This window comes from Amblyomma maculatum, chromosome 6 (genome assembly GCF_055883805.1).
Source record: "Amblyomma maculatum isolate TAMU_Amacu chromosome 6, ASM5588380v1, whole genome shotgun sequence".
Classification (NCBI taxonomy): domain Eukaryota; kingdom Metazoa; phylum Arthropoda; class Arachnida; order Ixodida; family Ixodidae; genus Amblyomma; species Amblyomma maculatum.
The window spans coordinates 48,055,879-48,077,882 of NC_139349.1; the positions used below are offsets into that span (position 1 = coordinate 48,055,879).

The 22,004-nt window shown below is 45.3% G+C and overlaps 1 protein-coding gene across 1 annotated transcript in view; it reads left to right on the forward strand.

Moving 5' to 3' along the window:
• The window catches only part of LOC146185678 (uncharacterized), a 41,676-nt gene extending 19,935 nt beyond the window's left edge, over window positions 1–21,741 (forward strand). The window contains exon 3 of the mRNA XM_084607894.1: window positions 21,274–21,741. Within this exon, the coding sequence (XP_084464020.1) occupies window positions 21,274–21,465 (192 nt within the window). The 3' untranslated portion in view covers window positions 21,466–21,741. The remainder of the gene's footprint in view (window positions 1–21,273) is intronic.
• The last annotated feature ends 263 nt before the right edge of the window (window positions 21,742–22,004 follow it).

Sequence of the window (22,004 nt, forward strand, 5' to 3'; positions counted from 1 at the left end):
CAGCTCTATGCCGCAGAGAAGACCAAGCTGGAGTGCCTCATCAGACAAGCATTCAAAGCGGCACTAGGGCTTCCTCATTACACATCTACAGAAAAATTTCTTCAACTCGGCATTCACAACACAATCGAGGAACTTTGCGCGGCCCACATCACCACACAGATGGCGCGGCTGACAAAAACTAAAGCAGGCAGAAGCATCCTCGGCGCACTGGACGCAAATTCAGAGCCAGAAATAGATGAACCGAGAGATCTACCCACAACAATCAGGAAGCGGCTCACCATTAAGCCTCTGCCCAAAAACATGCATCCTATACACCACGAGGGTAGGAGGATGGCCAGGGCCCTGGCTCTTCATAAGACTCATAAGCACCAACCGGGTGTTATCTACGTTGATGCGGCTGAGTATGCAGTTCCAAAAAGAGCATTTGAAGTGGCAGGGGTTACGGGAACACACGCCACAGCCTTCTCGGCCTCCCTCCGTGTACGCACATCCGCAATGGCTGAGGAGGCAGCCATCGCTTTAGCCATTACAAATTCAGAGGCAGATATTATCATCAGCGACTCTAAGACTGCCATACACAATTTCGCCCGAGGTAGAATTGCACAATCTACTCTAAATATTCTTAATAAGATTCCCTTCCCAGATAGGGACATTGAATTGGTACCGGCACATTCTGGCAACCCTGGAAACGAGGCGGCTCACCAGACAGCCCGAGGTTTAGTCGGCCGGGCGGTGACCACCTCCGCTCTTGGGGCAGCCAAGGATAATCTAATATCATTTCATGATTTAACCCACCACTCCGCCTTGAACGAATGAAGTTTCCGCCCCCGCACAAGCGTCTAAACAAAGAACACGAAATTACCTGGAGGAGACTCCAAACAAACTCCTTTCCAAACCCGGTAGTTCTCTCACATATTTTCCCCAGCCAATTTTCTCCTGACTGCACACTGTGCGATGAAAGAGCTGCCCTCAACCATATACTCTGGGGATGCAAGGAGGACCCCCCACCTCCAGAATTAGGAGAAATCCTGCATCCAGATGACTGGGAGACCCTGCTGCGCAGCTCGGACCCGTGCATACAAGACCGGATCCTCAAGCGCGCCTACGAGGTCGCTAACAGGCTCGACCTGCTGTAGGTCAATATAAGTCGGCCCTATATAACTATCCGGCTAAATAAAGGTTTCTTCTCTCTCTCTCTTGCTACCACGTGCTACATAGACGCCTCCTTTCCCCTTCTTTTCGGCGCCACAGCCAGTGTCACCGTGATCTCATCACGGTGATCGATCTCATCATATCCACAGCTGGTTCTTACCCCGCATCAACTTCTCCACTTGCTTTTGGGGATAGCTGTCATTGTACATGCAACTACGGAACTCACTTCTCTTCTCCCCTTTCCCTGTTACCGGATTTACACCGATTCCATGGAAACCATTCAGGCAATTCGCCAATATTTCCTTCCCAGGCCACCACTTAGCCCGCGCTCTCTCGCATCTCGCTCCTGTTCGCGGTCACTGTGCAGTGGGCGCCAAGCCGCGCAGGCTTGGCGCACGAAGTGGCTCTCCAGAGTGCGCACGATACTCTTATCCGCGCACCGATGATCCCCGGCATGTCCTCCCATGGCGGATAAGGTATTCTTCTACAAGAAGACTGTGAAGCAACAACACAAACTCCAACACTGATTACACAGGCACTACTTGCACCACTCTCACTTCTTACCATTTTGCAGCCATATTGCCAAACTCCTCTATCAGCCCTTCCGTAAACACCTATAATATCTTACTGTAACCTTCATTAAAAGTCGGCACAATCATGGTGCCCTCAGGTTGGAAGAGGAACAGGTTGTTGCTCGGTGAACGGGCATCTCGACACAGGTCGTGTTTCTCACTAGTGACACACTTAGTGCTACCACACCAGAAGAAAATTGCCACTGTTATCTAGCATTACATCACGTAGTACGCCGAACTCGGTGAGAGCTGTGGCACCACTTCATACAAGGGTTGTATGAAGTATGAATTTCGACCACCTTGGTTTCTTTAACGTGCACTAACATCGCACGGTACACGGACGCCACTCCGTTTCTCCTAGATCATTAGTAGGGTATGCAAAAATGATAATCAGTGATGATGGTAATGAATAACAAATACTCATAAAATAATAATACATGATAATTAGTGGTATAAAAGAAAAATACAAACTATAAAAATACGACGAAAAATGAATAACAAAAAAATAAATCTAGAAATAGACAAATAAGAAGGAAAATAAAAATAAGAACACTAAAAATTAAACAGTAAAACTTGCAAAACTTCGCCTGCATAGGCGCACCGCGCAATTACTACGACATGCCAGGATAGCGAGTGAGACAGGCCTTCTACTGTCTGAGCCGAAGAAGCGCGCCGTGTCCGGCGGGCTGACTTAGAACGGGAGAGAAGACGCCGTTAACGTGAACACGTTGCCTAATGTGTGTACAACGTGAGCAAATCAAAACTTATAGCAAAACAAAAAACAGATACCGAATAGCATCTAAACCCATTTAAACTGTGCTTTCACACGGTGTAATCTTAGTTGAAAGCATGTTATTTTTTGTTATTGTTTTGCATTTCACCACGATTTAAATGTGGCCACCGAGGCAAGGATTCGATACCGCCTCCTTCAGGCCAGTAGGTGAATGCTAGAGCCATTGAACTAGCTACTAGTGCAGCGGACGCCATTATTGACTGTCGTATTTCGCAAAGCAAAACATCAGTTACCTATTGAACACAAATAACTTCCACGGCCGTAAGAATAGAAGGCTTCGAGCTACCTGCCTTCGTTCAAGCCATTTCAAACCGCATGAATATTTCTAATGAGTGGCATAACCGTGCTTACTTCCCCGCGCTGCCTTCTATACACACTCTAACGCCCAGGAACGTACCCCCAGTACTCGCAATAATTCTGCCTGTACTGGGAAAAAAAAAAACTAATAAAGAATACGAAACGAAACGCTCGTCTTGACGTTTACGCGTTTAATCTTAATTCTCTGCCGCTTTCAAGCCCGAGCTTTCCAGCTTTCGCTTGCTTCTCCGGCTTCCCCAACAGCGAGACGGTCGTCGACTGTGCTTTCCGAAAACAGTCGGCCTCCTCATGTCGCCGGCGACCTCCGCATAGAGCGCGCTCGAATGTCTCGAAAGCGCGGTCGCTATCGTGAAAAGCTCGCCTTTCCGAGAAAACAGTATCGCGGAGAAAAACAGGCTGTTATTCGCGGTGCGGGCACATTGCGCGCCCGCTTCATGCAAGTATGGCGCCGCTAAGGGAATCCGCCCAGCTGGACAGGAGACAAAAGGAGTAAGAAAGGAGACATCAAACAGGGGATAAACTTTTCAACAACACCGTTACATGGTTACTGCTCACACGGGCGGCTGTGCTGTGAACATGGTATTGAACGCGGCTCTTGGCCCCAATCTATTCAAAGCTCGAGATTTCGCAAACTCCGCGATTGGCAGGGTAACGGCCAGCCAAACATAAAGCACCTTTACGCGAGGAAAGTTTTTTGCAATGTAAATATCAAGGACACTTAAATTACGAGGCTTGTACGTACCCTTCCGCGATAACTGAACAACTGAATAACTGATTCACGATGCACAGACGCATATACGTGCTGCACGTGATAGACGCTTTGTCCATGGCTTCGGATGAATGGAGAAAATAGGGTGCTTATGAAAGTATGTAAAAGATCTCTGGGCACATATCAAATAGTCACTCATGTATTGAATGCCGTCCATACGTAGTACTTTCCTGACTATGAGACTTCAATTGAGGCTAATTGGTACATGGTATTCTTGAGGTCAAAGAAAAGCGCAAATACAAGGCTACCCGCAATGAGACAAGGCCAAACGCTGCCTTTATTATTTGTGAATTGCCTTGCATTTACGCTCTCCTTTCACCTCAAGAGTACTCCGACTATAATCAGCAGCCGATGTACAGTCCTCAGCTGAGGACGAATTTTGGCTTAAAATAAGTTTAGATTGTCTATGAGGAATATACAATCGGCACTAATATGCCTTTTTTTTTTTTTATTTCAATCGCCAGTCTCCCTTTGACCAATTGGCGTGCGTTGCCTTACATTTAGACGATCTATTTTTCCTTGAATTCCTGGATAGCTTCCTCAGCAGTCGTAGTATAAACAACTATCTTATTTTCTCGGTCGATACCGGATTCCGTGCTTGCCGCTGCTGTCCTACCTACGCCGCAAGCTTTTCTTGAAGGTGCGGCCAAGCAGGGGGGTGTTACCACCTCCGTCACCCGGCTTTCTTTCGCACAGGCATTTCCCTCAGAGGTTTCAAGAAACGACCCACATTCGTGCACATTTCTCATCGACGTCAAATTCTTACGCTGCTACTCAGTTCAATTTTGGCGCTTGAGCATGCTTACCGCACTTACTTTGAACGCTGCCGTAAAGGCTTTTCGTATTTCTAGAGCTGTTGCTTCTTTTATAAAGATTGCACCAGCCGCGACATTATATTTATCCATGCTTTGCGCACGTGCTCACAGATCCACAGCGAGCAGCATAGAAACCGATTGCATACAAGCGCTGATTTGGCTTTCTAATCTATCGTAGTAAAGCACCGCAAGTATATCCGAGCCATGTTTGTTTTTGTTTTTTTGTTTTTTTCTTTTAATTTGGAAGCCACCATAGATGCTTTTGGCTTTGTAAAGCGTTCTAAGAAATTAAATTATGTATAAACAACGCCTACATATAGGCCGCACAATGCGACATTTTAGCTTTGGAACATATATAATCCGTGGACTATATATAGCCAGGAAGGCATGGTATGCATGTTACAATGGTTGCGCCTGGAGCCCGACTCAACAAGTGAATGGCACGTTAAAACGTTTTAGCGCCTGAGCAATTTCTTCTCTGCAAGATATTATTTATTATTAGGAGAAACACAAAGAAAAAAAGATTTCGCATGCACATTTTGCCACTACATTAAAAAACAAAATGAAATCCGGCCGTATCTACGCCTCGAAAGTCAAGTGACTCCCCAACTTTCTGTGAAGAGCTGCGGGCCTCAACGCCCAGTCTACGAGTTCTCCCGGATGCAATGCTGCAACTGAGCTCCCTGAACTATGCCGTCCTTCCTGTGCTACCGGTTCAGTGGACAAACGATGATTCGGTCGATATACGTTTACCCTGAACTGTGCAAGAAACATCGGCGCGTAAGTTTTCGCTGATTCGAAGTCCAACAAAGCGTGGCCAACAACAACGGTCCAGACGAAATTTTGAGAAAAGCTTATAAATCATCCCTGACAGTTCCTGCATTGATTCCCAGAACAGGCACCGCGAGGAAACACGAGCCCGCGGGAAGTTACATTATTCCAGTGGAAATTACCGCTGTTGAAATTCCCGTCTAGAATCCCTCGAATTGCCTGGGCCGTTTCGACTTCCATCAGATCTCTCCCGTTGTGAAGCAACTCCACATGGTAGTGCGTAGTGAGAACTGGCATTCGTATGCGCTGCTTTTCTTATGTGAACATTTGCAAACAATAGGTTTTGGTAACTTTTTGAGCAGTATTCGAATGAGCAGCGTTAGTACCAGTTTCCGCCTCTAATTATTGTTATGCTTTATCGTGTTTCCAAGCAGCTTAGCATGTTATAGTGCGTGGTGTGAACAACACTTTCTTAAAAAACGGTTTCCCGCAGCTGTTCGAATAAATGTGCACTCTTCTCTTTGTATGCTCTTCATGTAATACTGTCATTTATCGACTGTATTACAGCTATACATATAGAAAAAGTTACAGGGTACTGCACGGAGAAGTGCAGTGCCCTTGCAAGAGTTGAAAGAGAAGTTAGGATAATAAAAGTGCTCAAAGTCAAAATGTCTGGGAAGTGTGCAAGAGTAGAGGCTCGAGTGCGCTGATTGTTCGTACATTAATTTACAGCATGAAAAGGACTCTTCGCGAAATGATCTACCAAGGCCAGGTTAAATTGTGCTCCAGTCAGAAGAAATATTTTGTTTCATCTGTTAATTACCAGCATTCGAAATCTATCCTAAAAATGCTCATTCTGCTAGCGGCTATTGAGTTGGAGAGCACAGTCTGGTTAAAAGACTGTCAACTCGTTCTCCCGAAGTTTCCATTCTCGGCAAACGCCATGTTAACAGCTGAGTCCTGTCGGAGGCGTTTGCACAGTAGGGATACGGGAAATTGAGGGAACAGGGTTTTGCGTGCCACTTTTAACCACCTTGATTGTGGTAAGTTAGGACGTGCTCTTTTTCTGGTGGACATCTACTCAAAATCACGCACGCACGCGGGCACGCGCACAACATGCACGCGCACAACATGCACGCACACACACGCGCGCGCGCACGCACACACACACACACACACACACACACACACACACACACACACACACACACACACACACACACACACACACACACACACACACACACACACACACACACACACACACACACACACACACACACACACACTCACTCACTCACTCACTCACTCACTCACTCACTCACTCACTCACTCACTCACTCACTCACTCACTCACTCACTCACTCACTCACTCACACAGGCTCATTATGTTGAGAAAAACGCTTCGCCATTGCCCGCCAAATTCCAAGCGACAGCTCTTGGCTTTCTTTTTCTGTTATTCTTATATTTACTGTTATATCGCACTGGTTTCTTACTGTTTATACAAAGGACAGCGAAATGAATTTTAATTAGGTTAAACCTCCTCCTCTCTTTAACTCTTTATATGGGTGTTCTTTCTTACACAACGGGCAAATGTAGAAATTTCTTGTTTATGCTTGTTTAGATTGACCTCGCTTGCATCAACGACCTCTGTAAGTTAAGTGCAGAATTATAAACGTTGTCATAGAAAACGCTGCCGTCTGCCATAGAAAGCTTTATATGCATATTTTACACAATATTTTCGGTGTACTGTAAATGCATGTTTAACATATTTTATAATTAGATATTTAATGATTTCTACTAAATGTTTTGTCATCCCTATTAATTAAGACAGACGTGTATTTTGTGCTAGTGGTATAACTACATCGCTGCCGCCGTTCGCGCTCTTTTCTTTTTTTGACCTTTTGTGCTTCCAATTAACCTCCCTGCGATAATGCCCGAAGAGCGCTGTAGGTATTTGTAATAAAACACATAAATAAACCAGAATCTGACTAAGAAATACAGTCAAACGAATATTTCCGACCATCAGTTGTGAAAAAATAAACAAATCTGCGCAGCAATATCTACTCATCTGTTCAAAGTATATGTTCGCGTTTTTTTTTTGTTTTGTTTTGTTACCTGCACTCTTTTTATCAGCATTAACACTTATCCTTAAATATAAGTTTTAAAATATACCCTCTATTTGCATAAGCAAAAAGTGAGATTTCATTAAACACTTATAAACGTGACAGAAAAGAATTAAAACTTCCAGACATCATGCCTGCACATAAATCACATGCTGCGTCTTGTGTTTCTTCGTCGAGCATACTTTTATAGGTCGATGCCCGCATCATTCAATCCAACGTGGATGACTATCTGTTTGTTTATCACAACAATCTTCCTCGAGGACTGCACGCTGAATGACAGCGACATATCAAAATTCTGGATCGCCATCGTCCGACGGGTCCGTCTTTCAAGTGCAAACCCAAGTTTAATGGGTTTTCGAAAGCTATACAATTCATTCTGATGGCTTCTTTGGAATCCCCAGCCGTCACTTGTAAGGGGAAGTTGTTAGCGGCGGCGAAGCTCCTACATGGTCGCTGCTGATGGTTAGTCGAAACGAACGCCCCGTGTGTTGACACCAATTTGTTGCCCCCGTTCACGTCCCACCAGTTTTGCGGCTCCGCAGAAGCGTATGTACTGCACAGATACATCTCGAGTTGTCCTGTTCTTCATTTGCGAGAATAAATTTCGTGGCGACGACGGCTGTAGTTTTTGTATCTGCGGCAATATGTCGCCGTATTCACTGACGCGGCAGGTGAGAACGGTGACCCTGGGCCAGGTACTGCCACAAGACAGCACGGCGATTCAGGACAGGTGTACTTTATACCTTTCCATGCGGCTCTTTCAAACAGGCACAGAGCTATGACCAGTGCGCTGTTTCCTTAGCACGTTTCGCCGCAACTGTTCTTGCAGCCATTGTACCGCTGTTCATTAAAACTATTTTATCCGCATGCTAGCCTAACTTTAACTGACGCCGACGTGAGGTTACGTTCTTAGGCAGTGTTATCACGGCAATTAAGCCTTGTTACGTTATTAGCCGCACGTGCACACTCGAAAAAGGGTTTCCCCACATTGTTAAATTTGCTGAGACTTGAAACGCTCGTTGCAGCAGCGATCGCAAGCATCGCCTCGGTCACAGGAAGAAAAACTGCGTTATGTCACAACATGGGCTGGGGTGGCGAAAGTGCCTGTAGATAAGGTTAAAGACGACACACGCCCCTAGACGAAGGCGTGCGGGCAACTATTCGTCCTGACTGCCTTCTTACTGAAAGCGAAACTACGCAATCACGGCCTTACATGCTTATTAAAACTGCATAAGTGCCTCGCCTTGGTTACAGCAAGGTGCAGCTCTGCGGAGTTGTGTCGAGCTGCGGAGTTGTGTCGGTACTTGCGTCTGTTTATCGCAGAAATTCCATTGTAGGAATTTATGCACATCGGGCATGTCATTTATCTCGTGTAAATTTGAGCAGTGCTGTCGATGTTAAGTCAATTAGCAGGAGCATTCAGGCATCTGGTGCTAGATTAAGATGAGCCATATACCGTTCGCTGGTATATGGCTCATCTTAATCTAGCACCGGATGCCTGAATGCTATGCTGATTGACTTAACACCGACACAACCGTCAAGCAGATCACCGACGAAAGGCGAACCATTCTTATGGTGGGGCATGGAATTAAAACTAATTTGTTACTTCTCATCGGTGGAGCAATATAAAACGTGTCCGTATCGCGACCTAAGGGTCAGAGGTTCAATTGCAACCCCTTGACAACTCCGCTTTTTTTCCTCTTAAGCGACGTCACTACGTGTAACGTGATGGGCAGGGTCAATCACACCTAGCGGGAACAAGGGATGAATAATGGCCATCGTAGAAAAACTGTAAGCGGAGAAAATCAGGCTTAAAGTTTATTGCCTCGCTTCCCTTTGCTCTGCCTTTGCTTTAAATCAGAGAAAGACGGAATTACATAAAACGGGAGCTTTGGTTTTCTCATCTATTCTTCCCGCGGTAATAGTAAGGTGGTGATACTGCGTCGTCGGAAACCTGCGGAATTTGCGATGCACCGCGTTTAGAAGGAATGTCATTTGATTGGGATTTTCGAGGGCTAGACGTAAAAAAAACGCCATTTTCTAAATTCCTACTGCATATTTTGCTACAATATTTCGCTATGAAACAGATGAACACAAGACGACCAGCAGAAATGCATATATCGCAAAATCTAAAATTTTGAATAAGTTCGCCATTTGTATTTATTTATGTGTGTGTGTGTGTGTGTGTGTGTGTGTGTGTGTGTGTGTGTGTGTGTGTGTGTGTGTGTGTGTGTGTGTGTGTGTGTGTGTGTGTGTGTGTGTGTGTGTGTGTGTGTGTGTGTGTGTGTGTGTGTGTGTGTGTGCGTGCGTGCGTGCGCGTGTGTGTGTGTGTGTGTGTGTGTGTGTGTGTGTGTGTGTGTGTGTGTGTGTGTGTGTGTGTGTGTGTGTGTGTGTGTGTGTGCGTGCGTGTGTGTGCGTGCGTGCGTGCGTGCGTGCGTGCGTGCGTGCGTGCGTGCGTGCGTGCGTGCGTGCGTGCGTGCGTGCGTGATTACCTTCCTGAGTGAAGAACATTGATTTCACAATTGAAATCAATTAACGGAGAGGCGGTCAAACTGTCCTTTTCATTGCGGATATTTTCCTTAATTGTGTTACCCTTCAGATCAACGTAATACACAGGCTCCAAGATGCACTGATGGATCGTCGGTTTCTGGTTAGGCAAGAGGAAACTTTTCTAGCAAACGCATCGACCAGTGAGCGACTGATGCCGATTGCCAATACCGCCATAGGAAAAACAAAAAACACGGCTGCGTTTCGATGGAGGCGAAACGAAGAGGCGTTCGTGTGCTGTGCGATGTCAGCGCACGTTAAAGATCCCCAGGTGGTCGAAATTACTCCGTAGCCCTCCACTACGACTCCCCTTTCTCCTTCCACTTTCACCCCACCTTCCTCCCTTCCCTTACGGCGCGGTTGAGGTGTACACAGAAAACAAGTGAGACAGTTACCGCGTCTTTTCTTTCCTATAAATCAATCAATCAATCAATCAATCAAACACAAAAATGCTATTAGGTAAGCTAAGTATTGTCGGAGCATCAAAAATCAGGGGTCAAAATTTAGCGCTGCCTAGAAAAATATATGGCCACGTTTACCTCCTTATCTTCAGTCAATGCAAATGCAATGTTAGAACTTGTACCTCTTTTCGTATTTGTATTTATTGTAGAAGATTAGTAAGTTCAGTAATTACGCCAGTACTAAAGCCCTCAAATTATTCAACTGTGCCTCGCATGTTTATATGCTTTAAATTCCTAAGTTATACACCAAGAAACGCGTCACCAATAAAAAGCTTCCACCCCAATACACCGCCTTCTTATGTGACATAGGGTTTTAAAGGCCAGCAACAGGCGACGAATGTGACTCTTTCAATCATACCCTCCATACGTGCTGTTATTTTTAAAACGGTCCAGATTTGGCAGTACTTACAACGCATATTGTATGAACGCAATAGTTAAATGTGCAGTTCGGCAGGCGATCCGGCGTCGTCGTGACTGAGAAATCCATGCTTGATTGACAAGGGTCGTGTGGCAATCGTGGCGTTACTCGTAAGAACGCCGCTTTAAAACGTGTGGGTGATCAAAAGCTGGAATAGAACTGCTCATCCACGGGTCGCGGGTCACGACAATACATCTACTATACTGAGCCACGTTCTTTGGACTGGTTTCAAACACAAAATATGATGGCAGCAAATGCGTCTACGTTTACGTCTACGTTTACGCGCTCGCTGGGCGGTCACCTTGAGCATGCTCATGGAGGTGACCGCCCAGCGAGCGCGTAGGGACGCTTCAACGCTAACACATCATACCCTAAAGGTGAACTTAAGTGTCCTCACAGTTTTTTTTTCTTTTTTTTTTATGACGCATGTATATATACCATGGGTAACATATCCTCTCAGCTGATTTTTTTAGTCAATTTCGGAGCTATAAAGTTGAGAACATAGTGAGGTATAAGGGTGCTTTCCAGCGAAAAATCACTATTTCTTCACTCTATGAAAAATAGAACACTTTTTAAAGTAATTGCATCACAAGCTCGTAAAAGTTTTGCTGCTACGAACGTGCAAATATTTGTTTGATTTTAAAGGGTTTAACATCCTAAAGCGATTTAGTCTATGAGAGACGCCGTAACGGAGGTCTCCGGAAATTTCGACCACCTGGCGCTATTTAATTCTACAGTTCCCGTATGATGCTTGTAGGACACATTGCCAGTCGGTACGAATTCGAAGGCGATACAGCATGCTTTTCGATCGTGTTTCTCAAGCGAACTAAATGGCACCGTTGGTCAGCTTCTCTGCACACGTCCAGAGAAAACCGTTTCCATGAGTGCCTCCACAATAAATAAATTAATAAAATTAATCAGTATTAGCAGCGACGACAAAAGATTAGCAGTGGTTAAACGCGGTTGAACCAAGTTTGACGAGAGTTAGCTTTGTTTTACTTGGTTTTGCTTATACCCGTGTTAGCTGACGCCATCGCGCGCCCGTCACCTGATCTTCGACGTTACTGAGAATCAGTCACCTTTCAAGGTCAAAAGCCAATAGTCAAGGTCAAGCAGTCATGTCGTCACGCATTCACTTACCATAGCATAATACACCGGACGAGAGTTGTCACTAAACAGGCTCAATACAAGTTTGACCTTGGCTTCGCTTCAAGGTCACACGGACGTAACCAAGGGCTCCCCAAGTTTGTAACTGGAGGAATAGAGCTACCTCTCTAAAATGTGCGGTTAAGTGCCGTGCGGTTGGCTGGCTATCGTAGCTTGTCACTTTCCGCAATTTCGAACTAGTTACTATATTAACACCTAGCGCGGAGGTAGATAAGTGAAGATAAAGAGACAGTGAAAAAAATTGCAGCACTCGGACAATGCTTTGTATAGAGTTAAAGATAGAACAAAACTTGGAGTGAAAAATTAATATATGTTCGGAGACATTTACCACAAAAATTTTGCGAGTGCAGTTGGATTTAAACTCGATGGTTGCTTCGACACTTTCACAATGGATGATTTGCTCTAACCCGGTAAGGATTTTTTGCAAACTTTTTGTGAAGGTGGACGGCGCATCTGGATATTGCTGGCGTGGGGAGGTGTGTCGTCTGTGGCGATGGGCAAGTGGCCCTTTATTTTTACACAGAGTGTGGTTAAATTAGTGAGTGGTGAGTCTGGTGAACAGCTGACTTCTCCACGGAGTGTCTGAAATTGACTTTTTTTCCCATCGCTCTTTCATTTCGCTATGTGGATGGTGGTCGGTGAAGCTTGAGTTTGGTAATAGATGATTGCAGGTGATGTTTGGCACTCCTCCAAGGTGAGGGTGGGCGAACGTGAGTGAGGAGGTGGATCGAGGGCGGGAAGGGTGACTGGCGGACGGTGTTACTGAAGGGTGCCGGCTTCACTCTCCGAGGCTATGACAGTCACTAAAAGTTTCTCAGTGCGACACTGAGAGTGTTTTCGCGCCAAAAGGAACGACAGCTTTCGATGATGCTTCGTCTCCGCCTATACTCTTCTTTGCATAAATACTCATACTATAGCCCCGGCGGGAACAACTAAGGGGAATGATCTACGTCTGAGGTTAGTAGGCCGTAACGAGAGGTTCCCAGGTAGGCAGTCGCCCGGCGCGGCTGACGCCGTCACTGCTTCGAGTTTAGTGAAAACGGTGCATGCTGAATTCAAAGATCGCAGAGTTGGCAGTCGAATAAAAATAAAAAAGAACTTTGCATCAAAGATCAAAGCGCGACATATCGTTCCGCTTGCATGCGTCATGAATGCGTTGGTGCATCTAGAGTGGCTGGCGCCTCCAGACATTTGTGCGGGATTTCTTTAACGCGGGGAGGGGGATTCACCTGCGCCGCGTTAATACGCGGATCCCTGGGTCCTGACAACTTCAGCGTTCGTTCGCGTGCTCTCCGTTCGAAGCAATTTAACGTGGCTGTAGCTCTGCGCTTAACAGCGGTTAGCTTGCCCCCTTTATAAGGCATGTCACTTTAACGCGATAACGTTTACGGGCCTCATTGCCCAGAAAATCCGGCGTGGCGTTGTCTGCATCGGCATTATGAGCAGATATCACGGGCGTGGCACTGGCAGGTGGCATGGCCGAGCACTGATTCTTGGATAGTTTGCCCGACTTAACGATACCACATGACGTCAGAAAGTTGGGAGGGGCTGCCGTCTCAAGTTGTTCATTTCAGGTGAGAAGTTGGAATAAGGATCAACCTTCCAGTGCCCATGGAGGCCGATTCAGGCAAGTTATTCTCCTAGGTCACACAGGCACATTCGTACGACTTGGTTAAAGCGGGGTTTTTGTATGTCGGTGATCGGCTCTAGGCTATCGCGTCATATACCTTTAAAGGCACAGATTAAGTGTTATAACTTTTTATAGCTTTCAAACCATAGCTTCAACGAAATCGCTTCCAAAACACTTCCAAGGACGCCGCTAATAAGGCAACATGTATTCTTCTCAGAAACTTAAATTTCAATAATAGGTATAGAATACTCTTCTTTGTAGATTTTTTTCAGCAAACCTTCTCGGCTTGACGTCATTTTTGTCTTAGATATGTGCGCATTCTTCGCTTATGAGCAGGGTAAAATAATTGGGCATAGCTCACAGTTGCCATCGGTGCGTGCCCGTTCTCTCTATCTCTGTAGTTTGCGTGGTTTGCATTGGCGCAAGGTGTTTCAGTGTCACATGTTTCCGTTCGCGCCCTATATTCCTATTTCGCATAGTGCTCGAGCGGTATGTTTACAACGTAAACGCACAATTAAAAAAAAATATTACTCTAAAGTGCGCTTAAAATATCGTTTCGTCCAGTTCGAGCTTGCAGTCTTGGTGAATATAGTAATGCTGGCGCGCTGGTGTAGCTGACTTGCGTACGATAAAATAGAATATTTTGCGGACTTGGTAAAGGTGAAATCAGTGCAATCCTTTCCATCTGGTATAATAGAACAAAGCAAGCAGTTACAGTCCAGTTATAGAAGAAGTTACAGCAGTTATAGAACAAAACAAACAGGTTACAGTCCAGCCAATGGGACAATATATATCTACACTTGCAAACAGAAGATATACTAAAGATGTCCTGAAATAAGCACTCGTAGAATTCACCAAGGAATTGAATCTATAACTTCTAGCCCAATTAGCCGTTCTAGCTAAGGGAATGAGTTCATTGTAAACTCATACAGTCCTGCCCCCCCCCCCCCCCCCTCCATAGCTCCACCCACCCTTTCCCGGCTTCGTACGCACGCAGGGATCTTCGGCACAGGCTTCTTTATTAGTTATTTGGCTATGAAGAGTATATCAAAAACAAATATCGGCGGAGCAGGGTTCTCCCGACTCAACCACACCCTGCATACCTGTGTTTATATGCAAACCGCATAAATCGCCGCCCATAAGCGTTCGGCGCTCTGTAATGTCTCTTAAAAAACCATTCGACCACGTGCGCATGCTATTGCATAGGTCAGCGACTTCCTTGCTTCTTGCACCCCTACGCCTCTGTAAATTGCGAACACAAGCAAAAAATAAGACGAGCCTATCAGCGAAACTCCTAGTGCAAGCCCGCTGGAAAACAGCAACACAGGGGGATACCCCAGCCCGCACGGAATGAGCAAACGTCAGGAGAGAAAACACGCGTAAACCATGCACGCTGAGTCATATGCTTCTATAGGGTGTATCATTGCACACATCGAGGCGCAGAGGCCACGTAGTACTTACTGCCTCTAGGAACTATACGCGATGAGATTTACGCAAGAGCTATACGGAGGGTTCCCGCCGCACACAACAGCGCGGCGGGTAAGAACCGCGAATTTCCGCGTTTCCCTTGGCTGGTTTGTTTACAAGCGGGAAATCAGCCGAGAGTCGGGTCTGGGCGTGCGTGGTACGACCGCTCTATTAGCCAAGCAGAGCGCGTGCCCGCGTCCCTGCACAAAAGAGTCGGCGGTTTTCTTTTTTTATTATTATCTTTTTTATTTTCTGAGACCACGTTTGAGGTCTGGCTCACGTATGCGCGAACAAGCCTCACCCTGCTTAGTCAACACGAAGCTCCGTTTCGACGCCGCTTACATAGCTCCGAGACTTCGCATAATTGCGTTCTTCGTCGCCGCGGAGATGATAGCCCGACGAACCCTTGCCACGCATCTCTCCCCCTCAAAGCGTGCGCTCGACAAAGCTGAGGCGTCAGCACGGCTGTTTTTTTAGCGGATGACGCTCAACCTTTTAGACAGCTTATGCGCTCGAGGAAGTGACCCTGATGGCAACTGAGGACGAGTCAAAGGACGGTCACGGGTCAAATGGAAAAATTTACATCGAAATCGGCACGTGAAGGCGAAAGCGTGACGGAATTTCCTCCCACGCTGTCGGTGCTCCAAGGACGGCGGCGGCTAGCATTAAGCGAATGATTCGCAGTTGCTTAAAAGATGGAGAGCTTTGGGCACCCGTTGCGATATACAGATTCGTCGCCCATGGCGTTTTGTTTTTCGCCGGCAACAAGACCAAAAAACAAAAAAAAAAAAGAAAGGAAAGATAATAAAGACAAATATATTTCAGGACAGCAGCCTTCTTTTAGCCTCTTTATGTAAATTAACGTAGAAGGAGAGGAAAGTACTTGAAAGCCGCTCTCTTTTTCACGTAGGGGAAGATGTTACTGGAGCTGACGACAAAATGGTCGACAAAACGAAACAGAACACATCTACAGTGCGCATTACACAAAGAGGAGAGCTCAGTACAGAAGGCAAGAAGAGTAACATCAATGAGAAATGGAAAAGAGTGAGCTAGCATGATCCCATTAAGTGGTAAATAATCAATAAATACCATAAATGAGTAATGCACAATAGACAGGGATGTAGCGTAACAATGAGCATTTATTCAACCACAATGATCCCCAAAATCCTCCACATACGTGATTTACTAGTGACTATACAAAGCTGCAACTTTCACATCTTCATAAAAAAATGGTGTGGGTGCTCTTGTTGCCGAATAGGGAAGAAGCTGCGGTTAGACTACGAGATGACATCTGACCAGGCAATCAACTGACATCTGCACTTGAAGACAGTCATCATCATCATCATCATCATCATCATCATCATCATCATCATCATCAGCCTGATTATACCCACTGCAGGGCGAAGGCCTCTCTCATATTTCTCTACTTAACCCGGTTCTGTGCTAGCTGCATCCACGTGACCCCTGCGAACTTCTTGATCTCATCTGCCCACCTAACTTTCTGCCGCCCCTTGCTACGCTTTCCTTCCCTTGGAATCCAATTTGTTACCCTCAGCGACCATCGGTTATCCTCTCTTCGCACTACATGTCCTGCCCATGTCCATTTCTTCTTAATTTCCACTAGAATGTCGGTAACTTGAGTTATTTCTCTGACCCACTCTGCACGCTTTCTATCCCTTAATGTTACCCCTACCATTTTTCGTTCCATAGCCCTCTGGGTTGTCTTCAATTTAAGTAGAACTCTCTTGGTTAGCCTCCACGTTTCAGCCCTATAGGGGAGTACAGGCAAGATGCAACTGTTGTATACTTTCCTTTTGAGCGATACCGGTAAGCTGCTAGTCATAATCTGCGAGTGCTTGCCAAATGCACTCCATCCCAATCTTATTCTTCTTGTTATTTCCTTTTCATGGTCCGGATCTGCGGTTACTACCTGTCCTAAGTAGACATATTCGCCTACTACTTCCAGTATTTCGCTACCTAATGTAAACTGCTGTTCCTTCCCGAGGCTGTTGAACATTACCTTAGTCTTCTGCATATTGATTTTCAAGCCTACCTTTCTACTTTTTCTGTCTAGGTCATCAATCATTATTTGCAGTTCATCCCCCGAGTTGCTTAGCAAGGCAATGTCATCAGCAAATCGCAGATTACTGAGGTATTCTCCATCTACCGTTATCCCTAACTGCTCCCATTCCAAGTCTCTGAATACTTCCTCTAAACAAGCTGTGAATAGTACTGGGGAAATTGTGTCTCCTTGCCTAACACCTTTCTTTATGGGAATTTTGTTACTTTCTTTATGCAGAACTATGGTTGCTGTGCAGCCACTATACAAATCTTCCAGCACTTTCACGTACGGCTCTTCTACCCCCTGATTTCGCAATGCCTGCATCACCGCCGAGGTTTCAACTGAGTCAAATGCTTTTTCGTAATCAATGAATGCTATGTATAAGGGCTGGTTATATTCCGAGCAATTTTCTATCACCTGATTGATGGTATGGATATGATCGATGGTAGAGTACCGTTTCCGAAACCCTGCTTGATCCTTTGCTTGATTGCAGTCTAAGATTGTCCTGATTCTATTAGCGATTACCTTAGTGAATACCTTGTACGTAACAGACAGTAAGCTGATTGGTCTGTAATTTTTAAGGTCCTTAGAGTCCCCTTTCTTGTGAATGAGGATAATGTTTGCATTCTTCCATGGTTACGGTACCGTCGATGATACCAGGCACTGCGTATACAGGGTGGCCAGTTTTTCTAGCACGATATCCCCCCGTCCTTCAGCAAATCTGTAGTTATCTGATCCTCTCCAGCTGATTTCCCCCTTTTCATAGTTTCTAGTGCTTTCTTGACCTCGTCCTTCATCACTGGTGGAACGTCTGACTGTTTTTCCCTACCGCCAATCTCATTACGGTCCTGACTACTTTGGCTACTGTAGAGATCTGTATAGAACTCCTCGGCTACTTTGACTATCTTGTCCATATTAGTGATGACATTGCCAGCCTTGTCCCTTATCGCTTACATCTGGTTTTTGCCTATGCCCAATTTCTTCTTTACCGCTTTAAGCCTTCCCCCGTTCTTTACAGCATGCTCAATTTGCTCCATGTTATACTTCCTTATATCGGCCACCTTGCGCTTATTGATTAGCTTTGATATCTCGGCCAATTCAATCTGGTCTGTTGGATTGGAAGCTTTCATAAAGAAAACTAAATATATGCAATAGCAGCATCCCTATACATAAACGAGCGCGTCGTGATATTCCTACAGAACAAGCCCTCGTCGTTAATAGGTGATTGGCGAACACAGAATATGCAAGTCGTCACCTGTGTTTTGGCCAGTTTACCTCCATGTGTATGCGCCATTTATCCCTTGAGGGCAGCTATAACAACACCACCACCACCAAGGCCCATTCACTAGAGGTGCGATCCAAAGCACGAACTGCAGGTGGTCGAAATTTCCGGAGTCCTCCTCTACGGCGTCTCTCATAGCCCGAGTCGTTTTGGGACGTTAAACCCCAAAACCAAACCAAACCAAGTTTCAATTACTTTTCGTTTCACTGAGCACCTGAGCAATGCTCTTTTTTGTTGTTTATCTACATCTTTTCACTCTTGCTAAAGAGTTAGTCACAAAACGCTAAAACCAATGCATAAGTGGGTCACAGCTATAACAAAATCTTAGAAATATGTGTCCGCCGGCGTATATACGCCTTCAAGTGACAAAGCATTTGCGCTCATGGGCAACTTGGATACTTTGACGAGGATAGATAACATTTACATTTTTTCTTTCCTTGGCTGAAGTCATTTGAGCCTTTACATGCTGCTCAAGATTAGACGCTCTCTTAAGAAAGGCAAGCGTGTAAGAAACTCCAGCCAAGCACTAGCCTTAATTTAAGCAGGAAACGCTGCTCATGACAGTATAGCTTCATTTTTTTTTCTTACCTACACCAATGTAGCAAACTCCATTGGAGACATTGTAGTTCTGCTGCACTGGAGTCGTTAGTGTAGGTATAGGGGGGATGGGGGGAGGGGGGGGGGATGGTTCGTTGGAGCACTGGCTGCCACTGCTGGCGCTCGCCCTTGCCTTGATCTCCTCAAAAGTTTCAGAGTGCAGAGCAGGATAACTGCTGATCCGAGCTTGCCTCCCTCTCCAACGAAAGAAAGAGAAAAAGGCACCCTGGGGTGGGGAAACGAGAAGATGTGGGAGTGGGTCAATGTATCGTCTGCCCATGTATCGCTGTGTACAGCTTCTTCGAGTCCTACACGAAAATAAACGTCCTGTTGCAGAAAAAGAACGGGTGTGGTGAAGTGGTACGTAGCATCAAGATCCAACCACGATGTCTCGCCACTACACGGTTCGCACTGGTGGTGCTCTCTTTAACGCTCTCATTCTGCACTGTATTTTTTGGAGTCATCTTTTTTATTAATTTAGCTGGAGAAAAGGTGCTACGCAACATCGAACTCCGCACCCAGCCCTTGATAAATTTTCATTGTTATGCAACGGAAAATAGGTTTTTTCACCTGTTAAAAGTTTTTTGGACTAGCATCGATTCCACAAAAACGCATTGACAGCCTGCAGTTTACTACAACCTCGTCGACGTTCTCTTGTTACATAACGTATTAATTATTTTATTGTGAAAGCAATACTACTCGCACTTTCAAGCCTTCGCGTGACCCGGCCGCAGTCTTACCCACCTGACGCTGTGACGTCGCACCCCACGTGACACACGGGCTGGCAGGAGCTGCCAACTTGGCTCTCTCGTTTCACATGGGACGATTATGTCAGAATCAGCCGGCTAGGACCCTAGCATTCACGTTACCCCTATAGGCCACTAAGGCACGTTCATATGGGTTGGTTAAAGCGGGACTTTATATGTGGACTGCGGAAGAAGAAAAAGAGAAGAAGAACGCTCGGTCACCCGCAGCTAATGTTTTCGCTCAATATTGGTTTCAGCAGCGTTGAACCCTTGTAATTTTTTGTTTATGCGCTCTACAATGCTGATGCCTTATTACAGATCAAGGACAGAGAGCAGGAGACAGTTTTGCACGCGACAGCCTTACTCCGACTATCATAATAATAATAATAATAATAATAATAATAATAATAATAATAATAATAATAATAATAATAATAATAATAATAATAATAATAATAATAATAATAATAATATAATAATAATAATAATAATAATAATAATAATAATAATAATAATAATAATAATAATAATAATAATAATAATAATAATAATAATAATAATAATAATAATAATAATAATCATCATCAAAACATTGCTTAAAGATGAATCTTTGCCAGGCTTCAAAACATTTGGAGACCGAAAAACAAAATCCTACGACCTCAACTGAAGAAATAATGCTGCAGCGTATACCTCTTACCACTCATCTGCACCGTTTTCTCTCTGCCCCATTGACTGTACACGCAGAGGACGCACTTTGCCCTTACCTTATCTTATGAAACTTCCACGCATATCACTTCCAACATACACGTAAAGACGTATCTGGAAATCAACAATTGTGTAATCCATAATCTGTGTAGGCATACATCCAAGTGCTTGAACACGAGAGCAATGCTTAAGGCCCGTGTTGTCGGAAGGAATCATCTGTGTATGTCAATGTCCCAGTGATAAGGTATCCACTGGCAGACCTTTGGCAGTCGATTCTTTTTCGTTAGCAGATATTGCTGGACCAAGACGGGAGCGGATAATGAGTAAAGAGCATCCGGCACGAAAAAGACGCAATATTGCTGCTGTCGTAGCGTCTTTGCTAGAAGGAATCAGGCAACGGGATTTGCTTTTCAGGCGTGCAGAGGGAGTGCTCCGCTACATGACTAAAAAACAAGCCTGATTGCTTGATTATACTTTAAACCAAGAGGGTTCATGTCTTGGAATAGTTGCTTCAAAATTAGTCGCACCACTAATATTTCTTCTCATTTTTAATGCGGTATCGGTGTGTTGTATATGATTCTTATATGTGGACGTGTCGAGACATGTCTCGCTCCTGTTAGCATGCTGTTTTATTGTCACAAAGCCAGCCTGATAAGAATTGGTGAGGACACATGGCATCAAGTGCGCATCAAGATTTCATGGCATGACCGCAGTCTACAGACATCTTACAAATAACCTATCTAAACCACATAAAAATCCTATGAATAACCTATTAGAGAACAGAGGACAGCGTGTGGTTTTGTCCGTTTAAATATCTATAAGGACGTCGTCAGATGGCCTCTTCTTCTGCGTGGTCAATCATGTGTGGTGTGCAGGTGATGCAAGGTGGCTGCGCAGTGCCGCCGACGAAGCCCAAAGGCCGCCCCAAGAAAAACTCCATCCCGTCCCTTGCCCAGTGTCAGCAAGCCCAGAGGCAGCTCGCCATGGCCGCCGTCGCCCGGCAGCCGGCCTCGACCGCGGACTCCATCAGCGCCATGGCTCCTTTCGAGTCGCGGAGCGGGTACTAGTGGACACAAAAGAAGGTTGTTGCCGCGACGCCCAACCGCTGAGTCGTCGCGAGATACAGTGTGTCCTGATAAACTGGCCCCCTGCGTGAAATATGTGCTGCAGGAGATTCTCTTGCGACAAATCCTGTCCTGCACAGCCTGCTTTGAGTGCGGCCAGAGATTTGAATCGTAATATATCTAAAGCAACCTGGCATTGTCACATCATGTTACGGTGCTTCAGGAGGGCCATTCCGAGATCTAGGGAATGAAGATGTCAGCTTAAGATGAAAAGACACTGCATTAAAATCATTGGTACTTATCTACTTATCCCCTTCAAAGCTAACACTTTGGACCGAATGCATCAACGCGATTTTTTTCTTTGTCCCAAAAAATTATGCGAAATCATTTTTTTCTGCTTTTTTTTTTTTACCTTAGAGCCGGTGCACCTGATGGCGGAGCCTGAAGCTACAGAGGCCAAATAATTAAAGCATGCGGCTACTATAGATTCTTGGGCTCTGCTCGCCAAAAAGAAAACACGCAGTGTAATCGATGAATGCAGA